We start from the raw sequence: 14,071 nt of genomic DNA, 5'->3' as shown, positions 1-14,071 counted from the left end.
GGGGTGGAGTCAGGAACATGAAGCTCCCCATGCTCAGCTGCCCAGGCTGTTTGGGGCTGGGTGACCAGCGGGACCAGCTCTGACTAAGCAGTAGATAGTCATGCCCCTGAGGCCCACCTGCCTGCCACACTCTGTCACTACTGGGAGCAGGATGCCAGGTTCCTGAATAACGAGCTCTCTCTGGTTGTGGGAGTCTCCTTCAAAGATTAAGTTAGACTTAACAGGATAGGAGCTATCCTTCTCAGTGCATCTCTGCAGAGACCCAGTGCCCAGGAGAGGCTCTAAGAGGCCATTAAGACCACTCTGAGTTGTAGACCAAACTGCAAATGATACTGCTTATTATACAGCAGTATTATTATTATACAAGGCCTTGATACTGAAGTCACACATGACTACTCAGGGTACATGCTCCTATACCCCTGCTGGGTTATGGAAGTGGGAAGAGGGCTCTGGGGGTCAGTGAGAGAGCCTGATGAATTCTGCCTTCATAGCTTCCTCCATCCCTGATGGCACTCCTGACCCCACCTGCCCTCAACCCAGACGGCACAGATGGCCAACGGTGATGAGAATAATTGGTTCTTGACACTCATTTGATACACCTTACATGGGTGGACCAAAGGCCTATAGTTCAGATTTGGGAGTTCTCTAAATTCTAGGCCATCCCTATTTCAAAATTGTTGGAATTATTCTATCTATTCCACTTCCCCAGAAGTGGGCTGAGGAAGGCCAAAGCCCTGAAGCTGGTAGCACAGGGGTAGGCCATTATGCCCTCGGTCCTGGGTCTGGGGCAGCCAGTGGGTGGAAGTGGGATGAACAGTTTTCCAGGCAGGCATCACACTTGGGTGCAGCTGGCAGGGTTTAGGCAGCTCTGTGTGGGGTTTGTTAGGTTCTGATCTGACAGAGTGGGGAAAGACTCAGTCTCCATAAGACAAACAACAGAACCTGCACGCCAGTGCCTCATTCCCCTGTGACTGAGCTCATCTGTTTAAGACAATAAAATAGGAGTCTCTGGCTGAGCCCTGACCATAAAGGTCTGATGGAAAATATCTCATTCCTAGTGCTAAGCAGGGCCCTGCCAGTGGAGAAGCCATACCCCCTTTGCACAGAGGTGAACGCCAGCATGCCTTCCCTAGGCAATCCCCTTCCCTCCCCCAGCAAAGCCTAGAAAGGATACCGATTCCCAATTCAGAGGCATCCCCAGACAATGTCCCCAAGCCCCACAAAAGGCCATGAGGCAAGGTGTTTTCTGACAGGGGTTTCCATGGCCATGACACCTCTCTCATGCAAACTATGGATGGACTCCTGAAAGCTAGGAGTTGTCTGAGCTTTCCTGGGCAGTCCCAGAAATCCCTATAGGGTCCTGACTCAGCACCAAGACTATGAAATAACAGGGTCCAATGTGGGGCTACAGATGTGCCCCACGCTGGAGCCAGAGGCCTGGCTTTGGTCTTGGTCCTGCCACTGACTCCAAAGTCTGTGTTGCTTCTATAACATCACAAAGCTTTAATTTCTTTAGCAGCAAAATGAGTATAATACAGGTCTTGCCTACTTCACAAGAATGCTTGGAGAATTCACTCTGATGGTAAGTGGTCAGCTAAGTAATGACCCCTAAAGATATCCAGGTCCCAATCCCTGGAACCTATGAATGTGACAAAGAGGAACAAAAGGGACTTTGCAGATGTGATTAAGTCAAGAATCTTGAAATGGGGAACTTATCTTGGAATACCTGGGTGGGTCCTAAATGCAGTCACCAGTATCCTGATAACAGTGGGGCAAAGGGAGATCTGACTGCAGAAGAAGAAGAAGAAATGTGATGACAGAAACAAAGACTGGAGTGATGTGGCCACAAGCCAAGGAATGCTGGTAGTCATCAGGCATTGGAAAGGCAAGGAATGAATTCTGCCCTCCAGCCTCTGGAAGGAACCAGCCCTTCTGAGCCCTTGATGTTAGCCCTGTAAGACTCATTTTGGATTTCTAGCCTCCAAAACTCTTAGAGAATAAATTTCTGTTCTTTTTAGCCACTCAGTCTGTGGCAGTTTAGAGGCATAGGAAACTGATATAGATGGCTTCCGCTTCTTGGGAGAGGGCAGGCGTCCTTATTTCTGTAAGAAGAAGGAATCCCTGTTTTCAGCCCCGGGACCTCAGACACGTTTCCATGCAGCCTCACCCAAGGCAGCACTGGCCAGCACGTTGAATGGACAAGCCAAGGCAGGAACAGCAAGACAGATGCGATTGGTTGCAGAACATTCAAAGACAGGATTGAGGGAAGAAGTCAGGAGGCCATGAGGCCCAGACACGTCACCATGCTCTGAGAATCTGGGGCTGCCTGGATGTTCCCACCCTTGATGGAAAACTGTCAGCCTCAAGAGAAGACACTATATGTGGACTCCTCTTCAAGGGTAACGACAGAAAGATGGGAGATAGTTCAGAGGAACTGCAGAGAAGAAGTGCAACCTGCAACTCATCTTAGGTTTCCCCACAGCAAGGGTTTTCTAAATACTCTCCTGTCCTAATCCTCAGTAGACCTGGGAGGCAGCTGGCCCTGTTTCTAAGGTTACCAGAATTTTAGAAGAAGGTGCACTTCTCCTCAGCAGATACACTTGCTCAAATCTTAGCATCCTAAAAATATAAATCAGCAAACAAGAGCCTTCCCTGCCCTTCCTTGCACTCAGCTGAGCTCACCCTGGTTGTGGGAATGAGAAGTTTCCCAGAGGGTCCTCAGAGCCTCTGCTTCCCTACACATGGCATCTAGCACATTCCTCAGCCTTATGCACTGCCCATCAGGGCACCCTCCAGTCCTGCTATTCTGATCAAGCCTCTCAATTGGTCAGAAGCTATGGGCCAGCACCAGCACCCACCCCTCACTCGGTGCTCACACACCGCTCTCTCCTGGTCCCCACATACCTCCTGGGTCATGCCTGTTCCAGCTGGTTGGCTGGTGTCTTCTCCTCTGCCACTTTCAAATGTCGACCTTTAGGGCTCCACTTTTATCCTCTCCCCCTCACTCCTCCCATATCCACCGGGCAGACTCAGCCCCTCCTGATGGCCCTCAGCCCAGGTCTTGTTCCTGAACATGGTACATCCAACTACCTACTAGATGCTTTTCCCCTAGGTATCCTCCTGGCTTCTCAAACCTAAGGGATTGAAAGTGGAATTCCTTCGTTTCAGTTCACAGCCTGCTCCTCCTGCATCTCCTGCCCTAGAGAAAGCCACGGCACACCACCCATTCACCAAGCCACGAACCCAGGTCGTCCCCCACGTCCCTTTCCCTGTACTGCCCTCCCTCCCACTAGGCACTGAGTCCCATCCATTCTGCCTCCAGCTCTGCAGCTTAGTTGAGCCCTCACTGCCTCTTGCCTGGATCTCTCCAATTGTGCCAGTTGGTCTCTCCGACTCATCTCAGCCACTTGTAACCTGTTCCTCCCAGGAGTCCCTGGGCTGGTTTTCTGAGAGGCACATCTGCTTAAGCCTCTAATAACCTACCACATCCAACCTCATGTGCACCCCAGAGCCCCAGTCCTTTCACATCAGCCCCTCCTGCAGCGCCGCTCTTACTTCATGCTCTCTGCCGTCATTCAGAGATCTCAACTCAGATGCCAGCAGGGGACAGGCAGGAACAGAAGCAAATGCGTCAGGCTGAGTGTGAGACAGCAGGCAGCAGCAGGGCCTGGGCAAGCTGGAAAAGCAGCACTCAATTTCAAGAATGTCACGACACATTTGGGGATGAATTTGGCCTTCAGGTTACCAGCTTGAGATTTCTTCCCTGTGACTACATGCTTGAATTCCCCAAAGGTACCCTACCCAGGGAAGACTTTAGGGGTATACGATCTGTGCAATCACACAAGGCCCATGCTCAGAAGAGCCTGCTCTTGGTTTGAAACTCTGCTCTTGCTGTCTTGAACTTCTTTATAACCTTACACTTGAACTTGTGTTGTATTATTGAAGTCAAGAAGGACAATGTAGTGTGTGCATGAGCAGAGAAGAGCGTCTTCCTTGCTCCCCACTTGTGTATAGGGTTTGCTAGGCCCAGTGGACAAAGAATTCCAGGTGGACCCCCCTGGTGTGTGGGAGTTCAGCAAGACTCAAAGTGAGTACAAAGAAAGCGTGTTGTCCTAGAGGCGACATTTTCCACGTGACCCGGGACATGCTTCAAAAGCAGAAAGAGGCAATGGTGTTCTGAAAAACACGAGTGGCCAAGGAGCCCTATTCTTCCTTACTTGTGTTACTTCCTGTATCAGACAATAGCTAATGCTAAAAATGACACAGAAGAAGATGGGAGGACAGGGCAGCTTGCAGCTCCTTTTCTGTTTTGCTTCCTCCCTCAGGAAGCTGAAGGTAGGGAGGGTTGGTAAAATGTTTATCTATCACGTGAAACCAAAACAGATGGTTAGTTCTGCCTGTCCACTGTTCTGGTAAGAACAAACGACGTATGGAGGAGCTACTGACTGCAAGGTGTCATTTTGGTGCATTCTGCACACGAGTCAAAAGATCTTATATTGGCACTTAAAGCTCACATTGCACAATATAAAGCTGAACGATGGTATAATTTGTGCTGGCAATTTAAATTTTTAATGTAGTCATACCCCAGAGATATTGTGACTTTGGTTCTAGACCACTGCAATAAAGTGAGTAGCACAATAAAAAGACTATCACAATATAGCGAGTCATGTGAATGTTTGGGTTTCCCACTGCATCTAAAAATTGTCTATGCCATACTACGGTCCATTAAGTATGCAACAGCATTATGTCAAAAATGTACATACCTTAATTTTAAAATTATTGTCTCAAAAATGCTAACGGATTATCTGAACCTTCAGTGAGTTGGAGTTGCTGGTGGAAGACCTGTCTTGCCTCAATGCTGATGGCTGCTGGGTCATCAGGGTGGTGGGTGCTGAAGGCTGGGGTGGCTGTGGCAGTTTCTTAAAATAAGACGACAGTGCATTTTGACACAACAAATTGATGCTTCCTTTCACAAAATATTTCTGTGTAGCATATGATACTGTCGCATAGCATTTTACACACAGTAGAACTTCTTTCAAAATTGGAGTCAATCTTCTCAAACCCCGTTGCTGCTTTATCAACTAACTTTCTGTAATATTCTAATTTCTTTTTGTTGTCATTTCAACAATGTTCATAGCATCTTCACTAGGAGGAGATGCCGTCTCGAAAAACTGCTGTCTTGCATAAGCAACTCTTCATCTGAAGTTTTATCATGAGACTGCAGCAATTCAGTCACATCTTCAGGCTCCACTTCTAATTCTAGTTCTCTTGCTGTTTCCAACACATCTGCAGTTACTTCTTCCTCTGAAGTCTTGAACCCCTCAAAGTCATCCGTGAGGGCTAGTATCATCTTCTTCCAAGCTCTTGCTAATGTTGATATTTTGACCTCTTCCCATGGATCCTGGATGTTCTTAATGGCATCTAGAATGGTGAATCCTTTCCAGAAGGTTTTCAATCTGCTTTGCCCACATCCATTATAGGAATCACTGTCTATGGCAGCTATAGCCTTACAAAATATATTTCTTAAATAATAAGGCTTGAAAGTGGAAATCACTCCTTAATTGATGGGCTGCTGAATGAATGCTGTGTTAGCAGGCATGAAAATAACATTTACCTCCACTTAAGCTCCATCAGAGCTCTTGGGTGACCAATACATTGTTAATGACCAGGGATATTTTGAAAAGAATCTTTGTTCTTTTCCTGAGCTGTAGGTCTCAACAGGGGACTCAAAATATTCAGTAAACTATGCTGTAGACAGAGGTGCTTTCATCCAGGCTTGTCATGCCCTCTATAGATCCCAGGCGGAGTAGATTTAGCATAATTCGTAAGGGACCTCGGCCTTTTGGAATGGTGAATGAGCATTGGCTTCAACTTAAAGTCACAGCTGCATTAGTCCCTAACAGCACAGTCAGCCCATTCTTTGAAGCCAATTATTGACTTCTCCTCCCTACCTATGAAAGTCTTAGACAGCATCTTTTTTCAACAGAAGTTTATTTTGTCTACATTGAAAAATCTACTGTTAAATGCAGCAGCCTTCATCAATGATCTTAACTATATCTCCTGGATAACTTGCTTTTACATCTTGCACTTTCATGTTATGAAGACAAGTTCTTTCCTTAAACTTCATGAACCAACCTCGGGTCGCTTCCAACTTTCCTTCTGCAGCTTCCTCACCTCTCCCGGCCTTCACCGAATAGAAGAGGGTTAGGACCTTGCTCTGGATTAGACTTTTGGCTTAAAGGAATGTTATGCTAGTTTGATCTTCCATCCAGACCATTAAAACTGTCTCTATATCAGCAATAAGGCTGTTTTACTTTCTTACTGTTCACCGTGTGTATAGGAGTGACACTTTTAAATTTCCTTCAAGAATTTTTCTTTTGTGTTCACAACTTGGCCAACTGATGCCTCCAAGGGGCCCAGCTTTTGGCCCATCTTGGCTTTTGACATGCCCTCCTCACTAAACTTAATTATTTCTAGCTTTTGATTTAAAAAGAGAGACATATGACCCTTCCTTTTGTTTGAGGACTTTTAGGTCACTGTGGGGTTATGAATTGGCCTAATTTTGATATTGTGGAGTCTCAGGGAATGGGGAAGCCCCAGGAAAGGGGGAGATGGGGGGCGCAGATGAGAGGTGGAGCAGTCAGAACACACCTGACATTTACTAAGTTTGCTGCCTCATGTGATCATGGTTCACGGTTCAAGGCTTCCCACAACAATTACAATAGTAACATCAAAGACTATTTGTCACAAATCACCAGGCAGATAGAATAAGAATGAAAAAATTTAAAATACTGTGAGAGTTACCAAAATGTGACACACTATTGGAAAAATGGCACTGACAGACTTATTTGACACAGGGTTGTCACGAACATTCAATTTACAAAAAACCCACAGTATCTGTGAAGTGTCATAAAGTGAAGCCCAATAAAATGGGTGTGCCTGTCTTTCTTTACTTAGAACAGCATGAAAAAGCTAATACAAAACACCATAAAAAGAGAGAGACACAGAGACACACACCAGAGGAAGAAGAAAAGCTTCTTCGTGTTCACTACTTGCAGGGGTGCTTTTCCCTGCTTTCTCAATACGGGGCCCACATTTTCAGTTTGCACTTGGCCCTGACCTTGCTGTTTCAAGTCTGTCCTTGTTGACTCTGGTCTTTCTCACTGTAATGCCACCTTCCTTCTTTGCTTGGCTAATTTTCTCTCATCCTTGGAGATACCCAGGTCAGCATCTCTTTCCAAAAGGGGGTCCCTCTGTGGCCCACTGCAGCCTGGATAGCCCAGTGCTCACCACCCTGGGCTGCAGGCATGTTTCTGGGTCAGCTTCACTTACAAGGTGTGTGCAACTCCAGGGCAGAGACTCATCATCTCTGTCTCTGCACCCTTGAACCCACAGCACTCACACATTGTCAGGGTTCGGTATCTTAATTGACCAACTCTGAATATTGTTTCTCTGCTTAGAACCTTCTCCATCATCTTTAGAATGAAGTCCCAACTTCTTGTTCCCTTCACCATCAGGCCCCTGGATCCTGCCCTGGAGTTCCATCACCTCCTCAGGTGTCCCCACACATGCCGGTGCAGCTGGGTTGCCCTCTGTCCCTTGCCCACCCTGGTTCATGCCTCTGGCTCTGCCTGGAGGGTTCCTCTCCACTCTGTGGGCCCGCTGAGCTCGTGATCTCCTTTGGAGATAGGGCCCCATGACAAAACTGACGTGACATCATGGGACTGCATGTGTCCATTGCTGGTCCCAGTCCCCACGTGCTTGGCTGCCTCAGTCACCTGATGCCTTCTCATATGGTTGGCACTTTGGGGGCAGTGACTCGTCTCCCTCACTTTGGATCTTCACAGCCTGGCACAAGGCAGTGCTAAATGAATCACAACTGGACTCTTTATCCTTGTTAAGAAGCTCAGACTTCAGTCCTTTATCCATTTACAAGGATATATTTTATCCACTTTCTATTCTTATTTCTAGGGCCAGAGGCCCCCGCACTGCAGATGACTGGAGTTCCCAGTGGCCTGGGGGACTCGGTTAGGTAGATCAGGGTAGAGACTAAGACCACAACGGGGCCGGGGAGCTGCCTGTACAGTGAAGGCAGCCGCTAGAGAAGGTTCTGGGTGCCGAGTCTGGGTGCTATGTAGGCTCTAGAAGCATGGCCTCTGCCCACATCAGCATCGCCTTCGTCGGCCTGCCACAGACCAGCCTCCCTAACTTGAGGCAGGCAGAGCTGGCCACCTCACCACGGCCAGCGTGGCCAGCCAAGCCTTGGGGGCGGTTATGGCTGTGTGCTCTGTGGGGGAGACATTCTTCACAGTTCATGACGTTTCCTAGACCCAAATGTGAGCCAGGCTTTCTCTCTGGTATTGTCACACGCTGACTGCCCTCTTTGTCTGCTCCTCCCCACCCCCCCACCCCCAGGTCAACTCCTTCTACAAGATAGATGAGGAACTGCAATCACTAAAGTCTGTGCATCTGCAGAGCCTTGGCCACGTGGCACATGGTTTTACGTCTCTGCTGTTGCCCAAGCTGCTCCCCAAGCCCGGGCTGCCTGGAGCAGAAGCCGCCCGATCCAGCCTGCCCCAAGCCTCTCAGGCTCTGGCCACTGCCACTGTCTTTTCTGTCTCATCCCAAAGCTACACTACCACCAGATGCTTGTTGCCCAACCCCAGATAAATTCTAATTTACTTGTTTTGAGAAGTTTTTTTCTTTCTGAAAATTTTATAACTCCCCTGAGGATAATGGTGGACATTTAAGGACATCACAAAATCAAGTTTGGAAACCCTGGGGAAAGATGTTCCTTTTAAAAGCAGGCTCTTTTATAACCACATTCTAAATAGCTCAAACCTCAAAAGTGCCAGACTCATCATGTAGCAAACAACCTTTCCCAGGCCGTGTAATCAGTGGCCTGTGTCTGTTTCTGCCTAAAAACTTCTATGTAACTGATAACTGGGTGCTGTGAGAGCATCAGGGTCTTCGCACCAACCGCAGCCAGAGGAGGCACTTGACAATGACGGACCATTAAAAATAGTTCCCAAACAGAAACATTTCAAAATTCCACATTGCCTCCACAGCCAGGCCTTTCTGCGCCGCTCTCTCTTCCCTCCCTTGGTGTTTGAAGAAAACACTACCCTGTGTCCGTGTCTCTTTTTTCTGCAGTTGACACTGAGACAAGAACCCCAGCTCTTCTGAAAAACCCCACAGCTAGTTTTTTAAGTGAATCTTACATCCTCGCCATGAAGGTGGCGTTCTAGTTGAACAGAATATTGAACAAGGAGAGAAAATGTGTCCCTGCCCTAGCTCCCACCGCCAGGTAAATGGCTGCGGGACACAGGGTTTCTCAGTCCAGCACCAGCACTTGGGTCAGGCCCATAGTGAGGAGGGAAGTGCCTATGGGAATAGCCCTGCTGGCGGCTAAACCCAGGGAGGCAGATTGCTGGGACCCAGGCTGGGATGGGGTATAGAGACAGCAGAGAACTCTTGCTGGCCAGCAAGTAAGTCATTTAGTCACCGAGGGAAGGGGCTCTCAGGTTCAAATGCCATTGCCTGAGGACACATAGGGGGTGTGGTTCTGCCCGAAGCCTGTCTTCACTGTTCTACCTACCTCTGGAGGGGCGGCACAGAGCAGATTTCTAAATACCTGGAACGTTCCCTCCCTCCCAGGAGTGACAGTAAGCTGGAGGTGGAGGCATGGGGGCCCAGGAGCTAATGCCTGTGGCCCAGGGGAACGGGGAGCTCTGGGCTCAGGGGCTGTGTTTCTAAGACCATGAAGTCCAGGCTGACCAGAGCCAGCGGGCAAGTGAGAGCCTCTGCCCAGACCGCAGGGTGCCCTGCAGAAATTCACCAGGACCCGCAGCTCCAGCAAGCTGCTTACTCATGCAGTGAGGAACTGGCCTTCTACTCTGTGGCTACTTTGCTCCCATCACGGAAGGAAAAGAGGCCCAAGAACTGCCTTCTTACTTAGCTTCCTCCAGGCCGAGGTTCATGAGATTTTGCTCTGGGGTCCATCTTTACTGGGCTGTTTCCCTGCTCTCAGTCTGCTATTATTCTGGAATTTTTACTCAACAAGAACTCCTTGCTATGTAATGGCCTGGTAAACTTCCTACAGAAAACCCTAGACTATGGTGGAGGAAATGGCCTATAGCAAATTTCTAAATTCAACTGAGGCCCAGAGAAGGGCAAGGGTTTGGCCACAAGTCACACAGCTACACAGCTATTAATTGCAGAGACAAGGGTGTTGAACTCCTGGCTGCTGCTCCTTCCAACACCTTGTCTCTGGCAAGAGCTGGCACCTTGTTCTGAGGAGGGATTGGGGACAAGGCTGCCAGGGAATACAAAATAAAATGGAGAGAAGGGAAAGATACATTCAAGACAAACCATATCTTCCATCAAATTAAGTGTATGCTTCGACAAGCACTGTGATGAAATCATTACTCCATAGTGTTATTTTTCAGTTTAACTTAGTTCTTTTTGGAAGAGACGTGCGCGACTAGCCCCTGTACTTCCCTACACTCCCGTTTCACTACATTGGGTAATCTTGGGGCCATGAGCTCCCAATCACAGGAAAGAACTGTGTTCTCCATGCTTCTGGAATACATCTTGCTATTTTAGACTCGTCAGAAGGCTTCCCATCTCTGTTCAGAAAACTCCTATGTACCCTTCAAAACCCAGCTCAAAAGGTATCCTTAGCAAAGCTTTTCAAGCCTTCCTGGAAGCCAGGTTAAGCTTGTGCTCCTTCTTTCTTTTTCTGTTTCTCCATTCCTCTATCATAGTATTTGTCACATGAGGGTGTGACATTTCCATGCTCTCCAGGGCTGTGGCTCATGAGATTTTGCACTGAGGCCCATTGCACTGGTTATTCCTGCTCCCACTCAGCTATGACCCTGGGACTTTTTTCCCAGTAAGACTCTTTGTTATTTTACAGCCTGGTAAACTTACTGGACAAAACCGAACTTAGTCATCCTCAGATCCCCCTATATCCGTCACAAAGCCTGGTACAAAGAAAGCACTCAGCAAATGCTTACAAAACTAATGGATAAAGAGATCTTGGCTCTATTCGTTTATATTATACCCAGTTACTGGCACATTTAATTGCATAAACCCTGTCGGGTAACACGAATCTTCAGTCAAAGGCATAACTTCACTCTCCTTTCTTTATGAAGAACTTTGACCTTCTGGCCCCTCCTTCTCCTTTCAACCTATTTCCAGGCTCAGCTTTTTACCGGAGGCCAAGGCCAGGCAGAATGAACTCACCTATGACATTCCGGATGTCATCTTCTTCTTCAGGGCTCAGGGTAGGGCTGGCAGGTGTGCTGGTGGTGCTACCCTGCCCAGAAGTAGCATCGTTCTCCAGCGAGTCGGTCCTGACTGTGGCGGGGGGCCTTAGGGCTGCGTGTGTAGCCTCCACAAATGCATCCTCAGGTGCCACTGTAGGAGAAGCTGGGGCCAGAGGTGGCTGTGTGGCTGTGTGGGCCACAGGGGTAGCTGGAACCTGAGGGGAAGGTTGAAGGACTGCCTCCCCCGTGGGATCTGGAGACACTGTGGTGGCCTGGAGTGTTGCTGAGGGTGGTTCAACTGAGGCCTGGAGAGCAGGGTCAGGGACACTGGCAGCAGGGGTCGAGGCTTGTGGCAGTGCCGAGGACGGAGGTGCGGTCTGAGTGCTCGGGTTACTTGTCACAGCAGTGCTGTGTGTGTGACGGGTGGCTGCTGGTCTTCGGGTGCCACTGGTCAGCAGGTCATTGTGTCTCAGGAGTTGATCTTCAATCAGCAAGTCCACTCCATTGTCACCACTGAAAAACTCGTCTTCTGTGAAACAAACACAAGGTTCATCTGTGTTTGGGCCGGGACGGAACAGCCTACCGATGGCCAAGAGCACATGGCCATCAGCACGTTGAGGGCTTTGGTCAACATGACAGCCTGGCGTAGGGATGGGCCTTGCTGGGAGCTGAGAAGGAGGTGGGAGGAGCACAGATGGAAAGGCGCTGCATTTCCTGGACGCCCCTCCGAATGGGCTGGGGACACAGAGGATGCATAGTCATGGGTTGTGAATCCTGATGGCTGAGAGGAAGTCTGTCATCCAAGCCACCCATTGAACAATTATCTATGGAACACAATGACTACAGTGACCAGAACAAAGACCCTTGAGCTTACAGAGCTTCTGTGTGGTGGTGGAGATACCTCCATAACAGAGAGAGGCCGGGTGTGGTGGCTCACACCTGTAATCCTAGCACGGGAGGCTGAGGTGGGTGGATTGCCTGAGCTCACAGGTCCGAGATCAGCCTGAGCGAAAGCGAGACTTTGTCTCTAAAAATAGCCAGGTGTTGTGGGGCCTTGGTGTATGTCACACTTTATGGGGGCAAGACATGATTGCAAGAGGGACTTTACCTAACAATTGCAATCAGTGTGACCTGGCTATTGTACCGTCAATGAATCCCCAACAATAAAAATAAAAAATAAAAATAAATAAAAAAAAATAGCCAGGTGTTGTGGTGGAGAATCGCTTGGGCTTAAGCGATTGGGAGAAGGAGTTTGCTGTGAGATATGACGCCATGGCACTCTACCGAGGATGACAAAGTGAGACCCTGTCTCAAAAAAAAAAAAGAAAAAGAACAAAACAGAGAGATAGTTTGTACGTTTGAAGGTGCTATGAGAAAAAAGGTAGGGGAAGGAGGGTCAGGGAAGCAGGGAGGGAAGGGAAACTTATAGTAATGAATCCAGCGGTCAGGACGGGACTCAGCGAGATGGGGAGAAGAGCAGAGGTCTGCAGAAGGGGAAGGAGTTAGCCACGCAGCAATGGGGGGATAATTCTAGGGGAAACGACAGTAGTGCAAAGGCCCTGAGGCAGAAATGTGACTGTTGAAGCTGGGGAACCCTGAAATATCTGCCAGCCCAGCCACACTTTACCACATGGTCTTCTGCAAGCCCAAAAAAGTTAAGTGACTTGCCCAAGGCCACTCAGCAAGTGTGGAGGACGGCACGGCTGCAAGGCGGGGCCCCAGCTGCAGAGGCGGATGGCAAGCCCATGTCCACAAGGCCCAAATGGAGACCCTCTCCCAGCCCTGCCTCTGCGGCAGCCAGTCGGACCCCAACTCACGCTGCTCCTCGATGTCATTCTCTTCCTCGGGGACCTTGGCTTTATAGTAGGTGATGCCCCGGATGACAGTGGGCTGGGAAGCTGGCCGGCCCCTCAAGTGGACCTGCCTCTGCAGGGGACGTGGTGGCTTCACCACCTTGGGCGGATCCAGGGGTCTCGTCTGCAGGAGCTCGATGGAGTTGATCTGCTGAGACACAGTTTCTTCCTGCAGAAACCTCTCTTCATACTGCTCCTCAGAGGGGACATAAGGGAAGGTCAGGTCATGGGTCAGAGGCAGCGGGCAGTGGGGACAGTGCTGGATTGACCGTGCTGACAGCAGCAGCACTCTAAAGAGCCAGGCACCACCCTGAGGGCTTCATGTATGTCCACATATGTAGACTAATTTAATCTTCTCATCACTCCCATGTGGCAGGACCTATTATTATCATGCTCATTTACAGACTAAGAAACAGAGGCACAGTTTAGAAATTGCCCAAGGTCTTATGACAGATAAGTGAGAAGGCAAAATTTGAGCCCAGGCAATCTGGCTCAGGAATCGGTGTCCTAATCTGGCCACAGAAGGCAGTTCTCTCAGCTCTGGCCCAGGCTGCAGTAAGACTTAGATCTGGTATAAGCTGTTTCCAGAGAGATCCATGTGAGGGGCAGGGTGGCTCTGCTGGGACATGAAGGCTGAGGACCCAGATGTACAGCCCCTGAGGACAAGGCCTGACCACTTTTATGGCTACCAGAATGGCCTTCCCGAAACACACATCTCTCCCAGCACCAAGCCTTCCCCGTGCATGCACAGTAAAGTCCCCAGCCCTTGGCCTGGCATTTAGAATTCTCTAAAAACTGGCCTTGACCCAACTCAGGATATGCCTGTTGCCCCTCCCCTGCCACCACCACACAAACACCCTAGCACTCCAGTCACTGAGCCAACTGCTCAGCCCCTGGGTCTGTGCTCAGACTCCCTCCCCCAGATACCTACTGAGGGAAACTTGCCCA

At 49.1% G+C, this 14,071-nt stretch overlaps 1 protein-coding gene across 3 annotated transcripts in view; it reads right to left on the bottom strand.

Annotated features, from left to right (window-relative positions):
* Positions 1–14,071, bottom strand: part of OLFML2B (olfactomedin like 2B) — a 38,003-nt gene that overhangs the window by 2,364 nt on the left and 21,568 nt on the right. Inside the window, exons 5-6 of one of the 3 annotated variants that reach the window (XM_053607556.1) lie at positions 13,088–13,319; positions 11,248–11,799 (exon numbers count right to left, since the gene is read on the bottom strand). In XM_053607556.1, coding sequence (XP_053463531.1) covers positions 11,248–11,799; positions 13,088–13,319 — 784 coding nt within the window. The remainder of the gene's footprint in view (positions 1–11,247; positions 11,800–13,087; positions 13,320–14,071) is intronic. The other 2 variants (XM_053607557.1, XM_053607558.1) reach the window with 2 other exon arrangements.

This window comes from Nycticebus coucang, chromosome 10 (assembly GCF_027406575.1).
Source record: "Nycticebus coucang isolate mNycCou1 chromosome 10, mNycCou1.pri, whole genome shotgun sequence".
NCBI classification, from domain to species: domain Eukaryota; kingdom Metazoa; phylum Chordata; class Mammalia; order Primates; family Lorisidae; genus Nycticebus; species Nycticebus coucang.
This window is presented reverse-complemented; position numbering and strand designations above follow the sequence as displayed.